Here is an 18,005-nt window from a genome sequence, read left to right as displayed (position 1 = left end):
CTTTGTGCTTTTGCCTGTGCCCAATAATGTTTGTACCATGTTTTGTGCTACTACCATGTTGTGTTGCTACCATGTTGTTGTTATGTTGTGTTGCTACCATGCTGTGTTGTCATGTGTTGCTGCCTTGCTATGTTGTTGTCTTAGGTCTCTCTTTATGTAGTGTGGTGTTGTCTCTCTTGTCGTGATCTGTATTTTATCCTATATTATAAAAGGCAGGAGGCCTTTTGCCTTTTGTAGGCCGTAAATACGAATTTGTTCTTAACTGACTTGACCAGTTAAATAAAAATACATTTTAAAAAGGCACTTAAAACCTCTTAAGGATCAAACCTTTTTTTTTCAATTTTCGCCTAAAATGACCCAAGTCCTGTAGCTCAGGACCTGAAGCAAGGATATGCTGTCATGTACTGTCATGTTGTGTCTTGTCTCTGTCCTTTCCCTTCACCCTGTCTCCCTCTGCTGGTCGTTGTTAGGTTACCTTTTCTCCCCCGCTTTCCCCCAGCTGTTCCTTGTCTCCTCTTGACTACCTCGTCACCCCTTCTCCCACCTGTTCCCCTTTTCCCTCTGATTAGTCCCCTATATCTCTCTCTGTTTTTTGTTCCTGTCCTTGTCGGATTCTTGTTTGTTGTGTTTCATGCCTGAACCAGACTGTCGTCATGTTTGCTGTAACCTTGTCTTGTCCTGTCGGAATCTGCCGGTCCGTCTGAGCCTACCTATGTTTGGTAATTAAAGAAGCTCTGTTTAAGTTAATTCGCTTTTGGGTCCTCATTCACGCACCGTAACAGAAGAATCCGACCAAGAATGGACCCAGCGACTTCGGATCCTCTCCACTCAGCCGTCGGGATCCAGGGAGCGATGCTAGGCAGACACGAGCAGGAAGTGTCTGCTGCTCGACATGCCGTTGAGACCCTGGCCACCCAAGTCTCCAACCTCACAGAACAGGTTCACCATCTCCGCCTCGATCCACCGGCCACTTCCAGGGCTTTCGAATCTCCGGAGCCCAGAATCAATAACCCGCCGTGTTACTCTGGGGAGCCCACTGAATGCCGCTCGTTCCTCACCCAGTGTGATATTGTGTTTTCTCTCCAGCCCAACACTTACTCCAGGAGCACTGCTCGTGTCGCCTACGTCATATCTCTCCTTATTGGACGGGCTCGTGAGTGGGGCACGGCAATCTGGGAGGCAAGGGCTGAGTGTACTAACCAGTATCAGGACTTTAAGGAGGAGATGATACGGGTTTTTGATCGATCTGTTTTTGGGGAGGAGGCTTCCAGGGCCCTGTCTTCCCTATGTCAAGGCAATCGATCCATAACAGACTACTCTATTGAGTTTCGCACTCTTGCTGTCTCCAGTGGCTGGAACGAGCCGGCCTTGCTCGCTCGTCTTCTGGAGGGTCTCCGCGCAGAGGTAAAGGATGAGATTCTCTCCCGGGAGGTTCCTTCCAGCGTGGATTCCTTGATTGAACTCGCTATTCGCATTGAGCGACGGGTTGATCTTCGTCACCGAGCTCGTGGAAAGGAGCTCGCGCTCTCCGTCGCTCCCCTCTCCGCATCACTACCATCTTCCTCTGCCGGCTCGGGTGCTGAGCCCATGCAGCTGGGAGGTATCCGCATCTCGACTAAGGAGAGGGAACGGAGAATCACCAACCGCCTCTGTCTCTATTGCGGTTCCGCTGGTCATTTTGTCACTTCATGATCAGTAAAAGGCCAGAGCTCGTCAGTAAGCGGAGGGCTACTGGTGAGCGCTACTACTCCTGTCTCTCCTTCAAGATCCTGCACTACCTTGTCGGTCCATCTACGCTGGACCGGTTCGTCAGCTTCCTGCAGTGCCTTAATAGACTCTGGGGCGGAGGGCTGTTTTATGGACGAGACCTGGGCTCGGGAACATGACATTCCTCTCAGACAGTTAAAGGAGCCCACGGCCTTGTTCGCCCTGGATGGTAGTCCTCTCCCCAGGATTCAGCGTGAGACGCTACCTTTAACCCTCACTGTTTCTGGTAATCATAGTGAAACCATTTCTTTTTTAATTTTTCGTTCACCTTTTACACCTGTTGTTTTGGGCCATCCCTGGCTAGTTTGTCATAATCCTTCCATTAATTGGTCTAGTAATTCTATCCTCTCCTGGAACGTCTCTTGTCATGTGAAATGTTTAATGTCTGCTATCCCTCCTGTTTCCTCTGTCTCTTCTTCACAGGAGGAGCCTGGTGATTTGACAGGGGTGCCGGAGGAATATCACGATCTGCGCACGGTGTTCAGTCGGTCCAGGGCCACCTCTCTTCCTCCACACCGGTTGTATGATTGTAGTATTGATCTCCTTCCGGGAACCACCCCCCCCCCCGGGGTAGACAATACTCTCTGTCGGCTCCCGAACGTAAGGCTCTCGAAGATTATTTGTCTGTAGCTCTTGACGCCGGTACCATAGTCCCCTCCTCCTCTCCCGCCGGAGCGGGGTTTTTTTTTGTCAAGAAGAAGGACGGGTCTCTGCGCCCCTGCATAGATTATCGAGGGCTGAATGACATAACAGTGAAGAATCGTTATCCGCTTCCTCTCATGTCTTCAGCCTTCGAGATCCTGCAGGGAGCCAGGTTTTTCACTAAGTTGGACCTTCGTAACGCTTACCATCTCGTGCGCATCAGGGAGGGGGACGAGTGGAAGACGGCGTTTAACACTCCGTTAGGGCACTTTGAATACCGGGTCCTTCCTTTCGGCCTCGCTAACGCTCCAGCTGTCTTTCAGGCATTAGTCAATGATGTCCTGAGAGACATGCTGAACATCTTTGTTTTCGTTTACCTTGACGATATCCTGATTCTTTTCACCGTCACTCCAGATTCATGTTCAGCACGTTCGACGTGTCCTCCAGCGCCTTTTAGAGAATTGTCTTTTTGTGAAGGCTGAGAAGTGCACTTTTCATGCCTCCTCCGTCACATTTCTCGGTTCTGTTATTTCCGCTGAAGGCATTAAGATGGATCCCGCTAAGGTCCAAGCTGTCATTGATTGGCCCGCCCCTAAGTCACGCGTCGAGCTGCAGCGCTTTCTCGGCTTCGCGAACTTCTATCGTCGTTTCATCCGTAATTTCGGTCAGGTGGCAGCTCCTCTCACAGCCCTTACTTCTGTCAAGACGTGCTTTAAGTGGTCCGTTTCCGCCCAGGGAGCTTTTGATCTCCTCAAGAATCGTTTTACATCCGCTCCTATCCTTGTTACACCTGACGTCTCTAGACAGTTCGTTGTCGAGGTTGACGCGTCAGAGGTGGGCGTGGGAGCCATTCTTTCTCAGCGCTCCCTCTCTGACGACAAGGTCCACCCATGCGCGTATTTTTCTCATCGCCTGTCGCCGTCGGAACGTAACTATGATGTGGGTAACCGCGAACTGCTCGCCATCCGGTTAGCCCTAGGCGAATGGCGACAGTGGTTGGAGGGGGCGACCGTTCCTTTTGTCGTTTGGACTGACCATAGGAACCTTGAGTACATCCGTTCTGCCAAACGACTTAATGCGCGTCAGGCGCGTTGGGCGCTGTTTTTCGCTCGTTTCGAGTTCGTGATTTCTTATCGTCCGGGCTCTAAGAACACCAAGCCTGATGCTTTGTCTCGTCTCTTCAGTTCTTCAGTAGCCTCCACTGACCCCGAGGGGATTCTCCCTGAGGGGCGTGTTGTCGGGTTGACTGTCTGGGGAATTGAGAGGCAGGTAAAACAAGCGCTCACTCACACTCCGTCGCCGCGCGCTTGTCCTAGGAACCTTCTTTTCGTTTCCGTTCCTACTCGTCTGGCCGTTCTTCAGTGGGCTCACTCTGCCAAGTTAGCCGGCCACCCTGGCGTTCGGGGTACGCTTGCTTCCATTCGCCAGCGTTTTTGGTGGCCCACCCGGGAGCATGACACGCGTCGTTTCGTGGCTGCTTGTTCGGTCTGCGCGCAGACTAAGTCCGGTAACTCTCCTCCTGCCGGCCGTCTCAGGCCGCTTCCTATTCCCTCTCGACCGTGGTCTCACATCGCCTTAGATTTTGTCACCGGACTGCCTTCGTCAGCGGGGAAGACTGTTATTCTTACGGTTGTCGATAGGTTCTCTAAGGCGGCTCATTTCATTCCCCTTGCTAAGCTTCCTTCTGCTAAAGAGACGGCACAAATCATCATCGAGAATGTTTTCAGAATTCATGGCCTTCCGTCAGACGTCGTTTCGGACAGAGGTCCGCAATTCACGTCTCAATTTTGGAGGGAGTTTTGCCGTTTGATTGGGGCTTCCGTCAGTCTCTCTTCCGGCTTTCACCCCCAGTCTAACGGTCAAGCAGAACGGGCCAATCAGACTATTGGTCGCATCTTACGCAGTCTTTCTTTTCGCAACCCTGCGTCTTGGTCAGAACAGCTCCCCTGGGCAGAATACGCCCACAACTCGCTTCCTTCGTCTGCGACCGGGCTATCTCCTTTTCAGAGTAGCCTCGGGTACCAGCCTCCGCTGTTCTCATCTCAGTTCGCCGAGTCCAGCGTCCCCTCCGCTCAGGCTTTTGTCCAACGTTGCGAGCGCACCTGGAAGAGGGTCAGGTCTGCACTTTGCCGTTATAGGACGCAGACTGTGAGGGCTGCTAATAAGCGTAGAACTAAGAGTCCTAGATATTGTCGCGGTCAGAGAGTTTGGCTCTCCACTCAGAACCTTCCCCTTAAGACGGCTTCTCGCAAGTTGACCCCGCGGTTCATTGGTCCGTTCCGTATTTCTCGGGTCATTAATCCTGTCGCAGTTCGACTTCTTCCGCGATACCTTCGTCGCGTCCACCCGGTCTTCCATGTCTCCTGCATCAAGCCCGTCCTTCGCGCCCCCGCTCGTCTTCCCCCCCCCCCCTATCCTTGTCGAGGGCGCACCCATCTACAGGGTCCGTAGAATTTTGGACATGCGTCCTCGGGCCGTGGTCACCAGTACCTCGTAGATTGGGAGGGGTACGGTCCTGAGGAGAGGAGTTGGGTTCCCTCTCGGGACGTGCTGGACCGTGCGCTGATCGAGGATTTCCTCCGTTGCCGCCAGGTTTCCTCCTCGAGTGCGCCAGGAGGCGCTCGGTGAGTACTGTCATGTACTGTCATGTTGTGTCTTGTCTCTGTCCTTTCCCTTCACCCTGTCTCCCTCTGCTGGTCGTTGTTAGGTTACCTTTTCTCCCCCGCTTTCCCCCAGCTGTTCCTTGTCTCCTCTTGACTACCTCGTCACCCCTTCTCCCACCTGTTCCCCTTTTCCCTCTGATTAGTCCCCTATATCTCTCTCTGTTTTTGTTCCTGTCCTTGTCGGATTCTTGTTTGTTGTGTTTCATGCCTGAACCAGACTGTCGTCATGTTTGCTGTAACCTTGTCTTGTCCTGTCGGAATCTGCCGGTCCGTCTGAGCCTACCTATGTTTGGTAATTAAAGAAGCTCTGTTTAAGTTAATTCGCTTTTGGGTCCTCATTCACGCACCGTAACATATGCATATTCTTGATACCATTTGAAAGGAAACACTTTGAAGTTTGTGGAAATGTGAAATTAATGTAGGAGAACATAACACATTAGATCTGGTAAAAGATAATACATACCAAAAACATGTGTTTTCATTTTTTTTTGCTTGTTCCATAATCTTTGAAATGCAAGAAAAAGGCCATGATTTAATATTGCAGTTTGGGTGCAATGTAGATTTTGGCCACTAGATGGCATCAGTGTGTCCAAAGTTGCAGATTGACCCAGTGAAGCATTGCAGTACTGCACAGTATTTTGTATCAAGTCTGTCAAAATGTGCCGAATTGATACATTTTCAAGTACATAACTATAGAGAACATACAAACATGATATGGTAATACAAAATGTAAGTTTACACACTCCCAGGAATGTCATTCATGATGGATCATTAGCTTATACAGTACACTAACTTTCACACATCTAGATGGCCAGGCGGGGTGGGTGTGGAGCCAGAGACAGCAGGGGTTCAAACTGTAGAACCCAGTTATTTTTTGTATTTTTATTTAACCTTTATTTAACTAGGCAAGTCAGTTTTTACATTTTTTTTATTTCACCTTTATTTAACCAGGTAGGCTAGTTGAGAACAAGTTCTCATTTACAACTGCGACCTGGCCAAGATAAAGCAAAGCAGTGCGTCACAAACAACAACACAGAGTTAGACATGGAATAAACAAACATACAGTCAATAATACAATAGAAAAAGTCTATATACAGTGTGTGCAAATGAGGTAGGTAGGAACAAATTCTTATTTACAATGATGGCCTAGGAACAGTGGGTTAATTGCTTTGTTCAGGGGCAGAACGACAGATTTTTCAAACCAGTTTCCGTGATACATTTTTTTGTTGTTGTGCACTCTCCTCAAACAATAGCATGGTCTTTTTTCACAATAATTGCTACTGTAAATTGGACAGTGCAGTTAGATTAACGAGAGTTTAAACTTTCTGCCCATATAAGACGTGTCTATGTTCCCGAAAGTGTTCTGTTACTTACAACGTCCTTCTAGTCACATTAGCAAACGTTAGTGCACGTTAGCATCAACCGCCCTGGTATAGGGACACCGATCCCGTAGAGGTTAAATCTTTTGTCTTGCCCATTCACACTCTGAATGGTACATATACACAATGCCTTAAGACATAAAAATCCTTCTTTAATCTGTCTCCTCCCCTTCATCTACACTGATTGAAGTGGATTGAAGAAGTGACATCAATAAGGGATCATAGCTTTCACCTGGATTCACCTGGTCAGTCTAAATCATGGAAAGAGCAGGTATTCATAATGTTTTGTATACTCAGTGTGTAGGGACTAATGTTGCTTTCGTAACCAAGTGGGAGGAGGGAATTGACCAGTTGTGAAGTCGTAAATACCAGTTGGAAGCATTCACATGCTTTGAACTTGTTGAGAAACGCCGATTGGCTAATGGCAAACAAGCTACATAAAACATAAACTATAAGTACAGCTATCATGCTTGTTAACAATTTATGGCTTAAAAAAATATATTAGTAGATTTTTTTTTTTTTTAAATAAAGGTTTGTTGTTGCATTTAACTGCCGGAAATGCTGTCGTCAAGGTTCTTTCCTTAGTAGGTGACGTCAGAGATCAACATGTGGGAGAAGTGGGAGCTAATGTCATGTTCAAAACTGCTGGGAACTGGGAACTCAGAGCTCAGAAATCTCCAACATCCGACTTCAGTGCATTCAAGATAATTGGGAACTCTGAAAAAAACTAGCTCCGACTAGGATTTTTTTTTAACAGTCATCTTTTATTTATTTAACTAGGCAAGTCAGTTAAGAACAAATTATTTTTACAATGATGGCCTACCCCGGCCAAAACCTAACCATGCTGGGCCAATTGTGAGCTGCCCTATGGGACTCCCAATCAAGGCCGGTTGTGATACAGCCTGGAATTGAACCAGGGCATGTAGTGACGCCTCTATCCCTGAGATGCAGTGCCTTCAACCACTGCGCCACTTGGGAGCCCCTGAGCCCCTGTACCTGAGACAGTGAGGCGAACGGTCTCATAGGTGAATCCAGAGGACAGTTTGATAGAGTAGAGCCCCTGGTCACGGTGTGTGACGTCATTCAGCAGCAACGTCCTATCTTTCGTCCACTCAAACTGCGGGTCCTTCAACTACAAACACACAATAGTGTTTAGCATAGAATAACACACACACACTTAAACACACGTTATGTTCTTCTATCCTCGTGGGAATCTAAAATTAATTTCCATTCAAAAATATATTTTCCCTGAACCTAACCCCCAAACCCTTACATTAATTCTAACCATAACCCTAAACTTAACGCCTAAGCTTAAAATATAATTTTTCCCTATGAGACTCCCAATCACAGCTGGTTGTGATACAGCCTGGAATCAAACCAGGGTCTGTAGTGACACCTCTAGCACTGAGATGCAGTGCCTTAGACCGCTGCGCCACTCAGGAACCAACTTGGAATTCCAAGTCAGAAACTCAAGCATCTCTCTAGAGCTCCAACTTCCTGACCTGAAGATCACTGACGTCATGAATTGATCTGTTGAACCGGATTTCCCAGTTGTCTTGAAAGCACCAATAGAATGATAGATGAGTTTCCCACTAGTAATTGCCAGTTGGAGGGCTGTTCAAGTGGAACGCAGCATGCAGCTACAGGGGATACAAATTAAAGTGGTATTTGAGACCTCTCTCTAACCAATTAATTGTACACACGTTATGATCTGACATTCTTGCTAACTGATTGATGCGGCACGTGTATAACTACAACCAGTTAGCATGTCGGGCATTTCTGAGATCCCTAGTTCCGATTTGCACGTAAATGCTGCATATGAACGCAGCAAAACTCATCCAAGAGAGATTCTCGTTCGGAAAAAAAGACAGTTCTTCATATCCTCTCTCCTCCGTGACCCGTGTTCGAGGAGCGTGATATTTCGTTAGTAGGGTCGTCACTAGTTACTACAGCCACAAACTCATAAGCCCCGCCTATTTCTACAATTGATCTTCTTAAAATGTTATTTTAAACCTAACCTTAACCACACTGATAGCCTTACCCTAACCTTAAATTAAGACCAATATATATATATATATATATATATATATATATATATATATATATATATATATATATATATATATATATATATATATTTTTTATGAATTTGTACGATAATAGACCATTTTGACTTTGTGGCTGTGCTATCTAGTGGACACCCTTTAGTAGGCAAACAGAAGTGTCCTCTCGTCAATAGCCACCTTTCATCGAGGATACTCATGTAAATCCTATTTTTAACGCAGAATCATTTTTAAATCTGCTTTTGTTTTGTCAGAGAAGAAAAACATGCACAAGTTTAAAAAAAATATTATACTTATTGTTTTATTCATAAAAATGTCTTGCACAACTCACTTCATTTTTTTGATCACTTTACACATTTATTTGGGGATTTCTGTAAACCTAATCTGCCCAATGACGCGGGAGTGGGAAAAGGTTTCCAATAGTTACAATAGCCACTATTGGAGGAGAAGGTCAGAGGGGCGGGACCTCTGGCTTTCTCATCCAATGGATTTTGAGAAGGAGGAGAGGAGATTCTCCCAATGAGTCTCTCTCAGGAATCGAATGCAGTACTGCACATGCGCAATGTTGTTTGCCCTACACTTGGTAAGTGGTGCCACATTGCGAACCGTGTGAAGTGTTCCTTTAGTGCACACGTTTAAATGTCATTGTGAACACTAAACAATCAGCAAACTTAGCTACAACTGTAGGGAGATTCGGGACGTTATTTCAAGCAGTTATTCTGACGTTTCCCGTCCTTTGGAGGATGCACACTGCACAGAAGATCATGAAGGTTTTCATAACAAGACGCATCCCACAGGAGGGATTGAAGATTCTGTCACAGGCTGGAGTGTATGTAGCCAGCAGATCCGATTTGCTCCCTTACGGCTGCACTAGGGTCGGACAGCATACCGGTGTATATTATGACACTGCAGAGATGGCACAAGATATGACTCGGAAAACAAATCTCAATCCAGGGATGAGAAATGCTTTGAACTCCAAATTGCCCCATTATCCCAACTGTTACACCAAGAAGATTGAATGACTGCACATTTTTGTGAAACTGTCCTTTTCATCCTCATGCTACATAGCAGAAGCCACAGAAGCCATTTTGGAATGGCAGTGTCAGCCAATCTGCTCATCTGTTGTTCAACGCGACCTGACATTCCATAATGGCTGTTGTTGCAACTGCTAGTTGACAAGAGGATGAAAACGGCAGTTTACTTAATTAAGGATTCTTGTTGTAACAGTTGGGATAATGGGACAATTCAGGAATGTTGTCCGACCCTAGTGCAGCTGTAAGCAAGCAGGTCAGATCTGCTGGCGAGAGTGTGGTAACCTATAGCCAAGTACAACTAATGTAGCCAAGTACATATCAACTCCACGGAGTTGAGATATACTTGGCTAACTAGCCTAATGAGTTTTTCATGCGCTGTCACTTTTCTTCTATCGTGCACGCCTGTGACTGTGTGACATCTAAGGATTTGTGTCATAGTCGTGCTACTTAATTCTAGTGCTAGTCTACTTACTGCTGTATAAATGCATTGCACACATTTTCACACACATATGAAGTGGAGGGTAATTGTTACATCATGTGTTCAAAAGGTGAAAGTTTACTGGAGTTGTTGATGACCTTTATTCCAGGTCACACGTTATAGCGGGTACTCTGAACTTGTAATAAGGTTCCTAAGGCGTTATAACACTTACAAACACCCATGCAACATTTAACAAAAGTAAAGAGGTATAATAAAGATTAAAGCGATGGGTAAGGTTGTCTGTCAGGGGAAGAGAAGGAGACGGACACCTTGAAAAAACAGACAGACCATCCAGAATACACAGAGAATATTGTACTATGTACTAATGTTCTGAATTGTCTTTGTCTCATCTTAATCTAGTCTCTCCCCTTTTACCTCCCGTCTCCCTCGTTTCCATGGAAACAGATGTAAGGTTTCACTGTGGGACTCAGATGAGCCTGTTTCAAGGGCGGAGCTTCTGAAGGGCGTGGCGGGGGCCCATGGGCTGCTGTGTCTCCTGTCGGACAAGATCGACACTGAAGTTCTGGACGCAGCAGGTACACTGGACATATCCTGGATCAGATGAACTCAAACAGCACCTCTCAGTATTTTTCAATAAATGGAATTCACGAGGCTGCTAGACACGTGTTAAACAGTATATGTGTTGTATGATAGTTTCCATTCTGTCTTTTCCTAACACGTAACTATGGATTTGTGTCCAGGTCCAAACCTGAAGGTGATAAGTACCTTATCTGTCGGATTTGACCACATGGCCATGGATGGCCATGGATGAGATCAAGATAGCCCTTACTTCCGGCGCCGACAGAGATGGCCGCCTCGCTTCGCGTTCCTAGGAAACTATGCAGTTTTTTGTTTTTTTACGTGTTATTTCTTACACTAGTACCCCAGCTCATCTTAGGTTTCATTACATACAGTCGAGAAGAACTACTGAATATAAGATCAGCATCAACTCACCATCAGTACTACCAAGAATATGTTTTTCGCGACGCGGATCCTGTGTTCTGCCTTACAAACAGGACAACTGAGTGGATTCCATGCAGCGACCCCCAAAAAAAACAACTCCGAAAAAGAGGGAAACGAGGCGGTCTTCTGGTCAGACTCCGGAGACGGGCACATCGTGCACCACTCCCTAGCATTCTTCTTGCCAATGTCCAGTCTCTTGACAACAAGGTTGATGAAATCCGAGCAAGGGTAGCATTCCAGAGGGACATCAGAGACTGTAACGTTCTTTGCTTCACGGAAACGTGGCTCACTGGAGTGACTCTATCCGAAGCGGTGCAGCCAACGGGTTTCTCCACACATCGCGCAGACAGAAACAAACAACTTTCTGGTAAGAAGAGGGGCGGCGGCGTATGCCTTATGACTAACGTGACATGGTGTGATGAAAGAAACATACAGGAACTCAAATCCTTCTGTTCACCTGATTTAGAATTCCTCACAATCAAATGTAGACCACATTATCTACCAAGAGAATTCTCTTCGATTATAATCACAGCCGTATACACCCCCCCCCAAGCAGACACATCGATGGCTCTGAACGAACTTTATTTAACTCTTTGCAAACTGGAAACCATTCATCCGGAGGCTGCATTCATTGTAGCTGGGGATTTTAACAAGGCTAATCTGAAAACAAGACTCCCTAAATTTTATCAGCATATCGATTGCGCAACCAGGGGTGGAAAGACCTTGGATCATTGTTACTCTAACTTCCGCGACGCATATAAGGCCCTGCCCCGCCCCCCTTTCGGAAAAGCTGACCACGACTCCATTTTGTTGATCCCTGCCTACAGACAGAAACTAAAACAAGAGGCTCCCACGCTGAGGTCTGTCCAACGCTGGTCCGACCAAGCTGACTCCACACTCCAAGACTGCTTCCACCACGTGGACTGGGACATGTTTCGTATTGCGTCAGACAACAACATTGACGAATACGCTGATTCGGTGTGTGAGTTCATTAGAACGTGCGTTGAAGATGTCGTTCCCATAGCAACGATTAAAACATTCCCTAACCAGAAACCGTGGATTGATGGCAGCATTCGTGTGAAACTGAAAGCGCGAACCACTGCTTTTAATCAGGGGAAGGTGTCTGGTAACATGACCGAATACAAACAGTGCAGCTATTCCCTCCGCAAGGCTATCAAACAAGCTAAGCGTCAGTACAGAGACAAAGTAGAATCTCAATTCAACGGCTCAGACACAAGAGGCATGTGGCAGGGTCTACAGTCAATCACGGACTACAGGAAGAAATCCAGCCCAGTCACGGACCAGGATGTCCTGCTCCCAGGCAGACTAAACAACTTTTTTGCCCGCTTTGAGGACAATACAGTGCCACTGACACAGCCGGCAACGAAAACATGCGGTCTCTCCTTCACTGCAGCCGAGGTGAGTAAGACATTTAAACGTGTTAACCCTCGCAAGGCTGCAGGCCCAGACGGCATCCCCAGCCGCGCCCTCAGAGCATGCGCAGACCAGCTGGCCGGTGTGTTTACGGACATATTCAATCAATCCCTATACCAGTCTGCTGTTCCCACATGCTTCAAGAGGGCCACCATTGTTCCTGTTCCCAAGAAAGCTAAGGTAACTGAGCTAAACGACTACCGCCCCGTAGCACTCACTTCCGTCATCATGAAGTGCTTTGAGAGACTAGTCAAGGACCATATCACCTCCACCCTACCTGACACCCTAGACCCACTCCAATTTGCTTACCGCCCAAATAGGTCCACAGACGATGCAATCTCAACCACACTGCACACTGCCCTAACCCATCTGGACAAGAGGAATACCTATGTGAGAATGCTGTTCATTGACTACAGCTCGGCATTCAACACCATAGTACCCTCCAAGCTCGTCATCAAGCTCGAGACCCTGGGTCTCGACCCCGCCCTGTGCAACTGGGTACTGGACTTCCTGACGGGCCGCCCCCAGGTGGTGAGGGTAGGCAACAACATCTCCTCCCCGCTGATCCTCAACACTGGGGCCCCACAAGGGTGCGTTCTGAGCCCTCTCCTGTACTCCCTGTTCACCCACGACTGCGTGGCCACGCACGCCTCCAACTCAATCATCAAGTTTGCGGACGACACAACAGTGGTAGGCTTGATTACCAACAACGACGAGACGGCCTACAGGGAGGAGGTGAGGGCCCTCGGAGTGTGGTGTCAGGAAAATAACCTCACACTCAACGTCAACAAAACTAAGGAGATGATTGTGGACTTCAGGAAACAGCAGAGGGAACACCCCCCTATCCACATCGATGGAACAGTAGTGGAGAGGGTAGCAAGTTTTAAGTTCCTCGGCATACACATCACAGACAAACTGAATTGGTCCACTCACACAGACAGCATTGTGAAGAAGGCGCAGCAGCGCCTCTTCAACCTCAGGAGGCTGAAGAAATTTGGCTTGTCACCAAAAGCACTCACAAACTTCTACAGATGCACAATCGAGAGCATCCTGGCGGGCTGTATCACCGCCTGGTACGGCAACTGCTCCGCCCTCAACCGTAAGGCTCTCCAGAGGGTGGTGAGGTCTGCACAACGCATCACCGGGGGCAAACTACCTGCCCTCCAGGACACCTACACCACCCGATGTCACAGGAAGGCCATAAAGATCATCAAGGACATCAACCACCCGAGCCACTGCCTGTTCACCCCGCTATCATCCAGAAGGCGAGGTCAGTACAGGTGCATCAAAGCTGGGACCGAGAGACTGAAAAACAGCTTCTATCTCAAGGCCATCAGACTGTTAAACAGCCACCACTAACATTGAGTGGCTGCTGCCAACACACTGACACTGACTCAACTCCAGCCACTTTAATAATGGGAATTGATGGGAAATGATGTAAATATATCACTAGCCACTTTAAACAATGCTACCTTATATAATGTTACTTACCCTACATTATTCATCTCATATGCATACGTATATACTGTACTCTATATCATCGACTGTATCCTTATGTAATACATGTATCACTAGCCACTTTAAACTATGCCACTTTGTTTACATACTCATCTCATTTGTACATACTGTACTCGATACCATCTACTGTATCTTGCCTATGCTGCTCTGTACCATCACTCATTCATATATCCTTATGTACATATTCTTTATCCCCTTACACTGTGTACAAGACAGTAGTTTTGGAATTGTTAGTTAGATTACTTGTTGGTTATTACTGCATTGTCGGAACTAGAAGCACAAGCATTTCGCTACACTCGCATTAACATCTGCTAACCATGTGTATGTGACAAATAAAATTTGATTTGATTTGATTTGATTTGAAACGGTAAGGCCAACTATCAAATGCCTTTCGCCTCACATCGAAGTCAGCAACCCTCATTGTGCCGTCCTCTCCATGTTCTGTGCAGAGGGGTGCGTGTGGGCTATACTCCAGACGTCCTGACTGATGCCACGGCGGAGCTGACCGTCGCCCTGCTCCTGGCTACAGCTCGGCGGCTACCAGAGGGCGTGGTGGAGGTTATAAAGTCAGTACCCAATAAACACACAGATACATTTCCTTCAATTAGACTCCAGCTCCAGAGGATCACTCTGACATGTTGTACAGTGATACTTTATGGATGTGTTGCCTAACCACACTTCTATCTAAAATGAATTTGAGTACACCAGAATGTGTCCTCAATTCACTTTTTTTAAATCTCTCTCTCTCTCTCTCTCTCTCAGTGGAGGCTGGAGCACCTGGAAACCTCTGTGGTTGTGTGGTCATGGTCTGTCAGGCAGCACTGTTGGTGTCATTGGACTGGGACGCATAGGTAGAGTGACGATGATTGCTGGATTGACTTACTGGATTCTGTGACTCCTGCCCTTAGTGAGGTCTATACAATCCATATAGTAGCTGAAAGGGCAGGACAAAAGGGCTTATTCATTGCTTGATTGATTGTCTGGAGTCAATGCTGTTTTCCCTCAGGTATGGCCATAGCCAGGAGGCTGAAACCGTTTGGAGTGAAGAAGCTCCTGTACTCTGGAAGAACAGACAAATCATATGCTGCTGAAGTGGAAGGAGAATACGGTGAGCAGGGTTGGAAGGGCTTGGGGAAACAGCAAAGTCCGAGAGGGTGAGAATCAGATGAGATGTTTATTTGATTGTTTCTTCCTCTCTCTTCTGCCCTCCTCTCTGTTGCAGTGCCCTTGGACACGCTGGTGTCTGAGAGTGATTTTGTTGTGGTGTCCTGCGCCCTCACACCAGATACCCAGGGGCTGTGTAACAAGGATTTCTTCTGCAAGATGAAGAACACGGCTGTCTTCATCAACACCAGCAGGTACTCCATGAAACACGTAGCGCAGTGCCAAACCAACCACACGGACTGGGTTTTGAAATGAACACAGTTCAAAGCTATAAATATAGAGCTAACTTCCACTGTGTGTGTGATAGGGGTGCAGTAGTGAATCAGGAGGATCTGTATTGGGCTCTGTCCAGTGGTCAGATAGCTTGCGCTGGGCTGGATGTCACAACCCCAGAACCACTCCCCACTGACCACCCCCTCCTCACCCTCAAAAACTGTGGTGAGTTAATAGGATCATGAGAGAAACGGAGGGAGGAAGGCAGTTTACTGAGCCATCTCTGTGTCGTCTATTGGTTTCTCTCTGATCGCTGTTGTGATGTTTCCAGATTAATCAATCATATTTTTTTTCTTAAATCTTCTCATTAAAATCAACCCGTTATTTTGCGACCAAATCTCGGCAGTGCGATCATGTCCCTGCTAATACATTTCCCCTCCTCTCTCCCCCTGCAGTGGTCTTACCCCACATTGGCAGTGCCACCTACTCCACACGTGGCATCATGGCAGAGCTGTCCGCCAACAACCTGCTGGCAGGCCTACAGGGCACAGACATGCCCAGCGAACTCCAATTCTAGTGCTGCTCTACGACTATTCAACTCTGCCTCTGTCCTCCTTAGAATCATTTTGGTCACCCAATCAGTAGTCATTACCAGGAAGGTTAGAGCCGTAAGTGACCAGGAAATTAATCTGTGATGGAGTATTGCAGTTGTATTAACATGCTCTCGAAACATGAAGGTCAACCTTTGCCTCTCGCTCTTAGATCTTACAATGTTTAAAGAAATAACACATTTGTGGTATTTGACTTGAATTTTGAAGGAGGAAGTGTATAGTATTGACATTTTGAGAACGTGCCTTGGCACTCTCTGACAGCGCTCCTAAGGGTCAGCCATGGCTTCCTTTGAAAGACGTAGATAAGCACCACAATGAGTGCACACACTACTAATTCATTGCAGTGGCCTTCTCGTTCTTATGAAACACTTTCTGTCTAATGTGATTGCACAAAATACTTAACTAAAATAGTAAATGAGTAGTTGTGATGGTAATGTTCTGTTGTTCTCATTCCAGTTGAGATGTGTGTTTAACATATTGATACATTGATACACTCCATCGCCAATTAATTGGTTTCAAATTCTATGGTAAAACACTCCATCTGTAGTCTAACACACATGTGAGAACATATTATTTTCCCCATTAAAAATAATTCTAGAGCCTTGAGTAAATTAACAATGAATAATGCTACCAGAATAGAACATATGGGCCGGCCGTGATTGGGAGTCCCATAGGGTGGCACACTATTGGTCCAGCGTGGTTAGGGTTTGGCCGGGGTTGGCTGTCATTGTAAATAAGAATTTGTTCTTAACTGACTTGCCTAGTTAAATAAAGACATTAAACATTAAAACACAGTAGTCAGGGATCAGTGTGATTCCCATGTAGCTTATTTCCATCCCTCTTCAATAGTGATCCTACTTAGAAATAGTGTGTGATGTAATGCATGGTAAATATTCTCTCAAAGAGTTCCATTCTCTCCCCACATGTTCTATGATATCATGTTGCATTTTATGTTACAGCTATCTTCTAGAGTAGACAGTGCAGTACATATAGTGCATTAGGAAAGTATTCAGACCCGTTCGCTTTTTACACATTTTTTTTACCTTACAGCCGGGTTCTAAAATTGATTAAATCATTTCCCCCCTCAATCTACACACAATAATTTTTTTTTGCCAATTTACGAAAAATATAAGTATTAAGTATTCAGACTCTTTGCTATGAGACTCGGAAATTGAGCTCAGGTGCATCCTGTTTCCATTGATCATCCTTAAGATGTTTATACAACTTGATTGGAGTCCACCTGTGGTAAATTCAATTTGTTTGGACATGCTTTGGAAAGGCACACACCTGTCTATATAAGGTCCCACAGTTGACAGGGCATGTCAGGACAAAAACCAAGCCATGAGGTCAAAGGAATTGTCCGTAGAGCTCCGAGACAGGATTGTGTTGAGACACAGATCTGGGGAAGGGTACCAAAACATGTCTGCAGCATTGAAGGTCCCCAAGAACACAGTGGCCTCCATCGTTCTTCAATGGAAGAAGTTTGGAACCACCAAGACCCTTCATAGAGCTGGCCGCCCGGCCAAACTGAGCAATCGGGGGAGATGGACCTTGGTCAGGGAGGTGACCAAGAACTGATCTGATAGAGCTCAGAGTTCCTCTGTGGAGACGGGAGAAGCTTCCAGAAGGACAACCATCTCTGCAGCACTCCACCAATCAGGCCTTAATGGTAGAGTGGCCAGATGGAAGTGGGGATGTTTTTTAGTAGCAGGAACTGGGAGACTAGTCAGGGTCGAAGGAAAGATGAACGGAGCAAAGTACAGAGAGATCCTTGATGAAAACCTGCTCCAGAACGCTCAGGACCTCAAACTGGGGTGAAGGTTCACCTTCCAACAGGACAACGACTCTAAGCACACAGCCAAGACAACGCAGGAGTGGCTTCGGGACAAGTCTATGAATGCATTGTATGTGCATTCCAAAATCATCAATTGTGTATGGGAACCTGTTAGGGTCAACATTACTATAATTTTTTTTCATTAATGTAAAACAGTGCAATAGTCAAATTAAATGTTATTAGTCACATGTGCCGAATACAACAGCTTACAGCGAAATGCTTACTTACAAGCCCATAACCAA

At 46.5% G+C, this 18,005-nt stretch overlaps 1 protein-coding gene across 1 annotated transcript; it reads left to right on the top strand.

Moving 5' to 3' along the window:
- Window positions 1-9,103: 9,103 nt before the first annotated feature.
- LOC110488715 (glyoxylate reductase/hydroxypyruvate reductase) lies at window positions 9,104-17,017 on the top strand. The gene is made up of 10 exons (XM_036942860.1): window positions 9,104-9,343; window positions 10,432-10,562; window positions 10,728-10,787; window positions 11,821-11,835; window positions 14,393-14,507; window positions 14,704-14,792; window positions 14,948-15,049; window positions 15,164-15,299; window positions 15,413-15,543; window positions 15,774-17,017. Exons 1-10 carry the CDS (start codon window positions 9,258-9,260, stop codon window positions 15,893-15,895), a joined length of 987 nt encoding a protein of 328 aa, XP_036798755.1. The 5' UTR covers window positions 9,104-9,257; the 3' UTR covers window positions 15,896-17,017.
- Window positions 17,018-18,005: the final 988 nt, after the last annotated feature.

This window comes from Oncorhynchus mykiss, chromosome 14 (genome assembly GCF_013265735.2).
Source record: "Oncorhynchus mykiss isolate Arlee chromosome 14, USDA_OmykA_1.1, whole genome shotgun sequence".
Classification (NCBI taxonomy): domain Eukaryota; kingdom Metazoa; phylum Chordata; class Actinopteri; order Salmoniformes; family Salmonidae; genus Oncorhynchus; species Oncorhynchus mykiss.
Note: the sequence above shows the minus strand (reverse complement) of the source record. Positions and strands in the feature narration are given on the sequence as shown.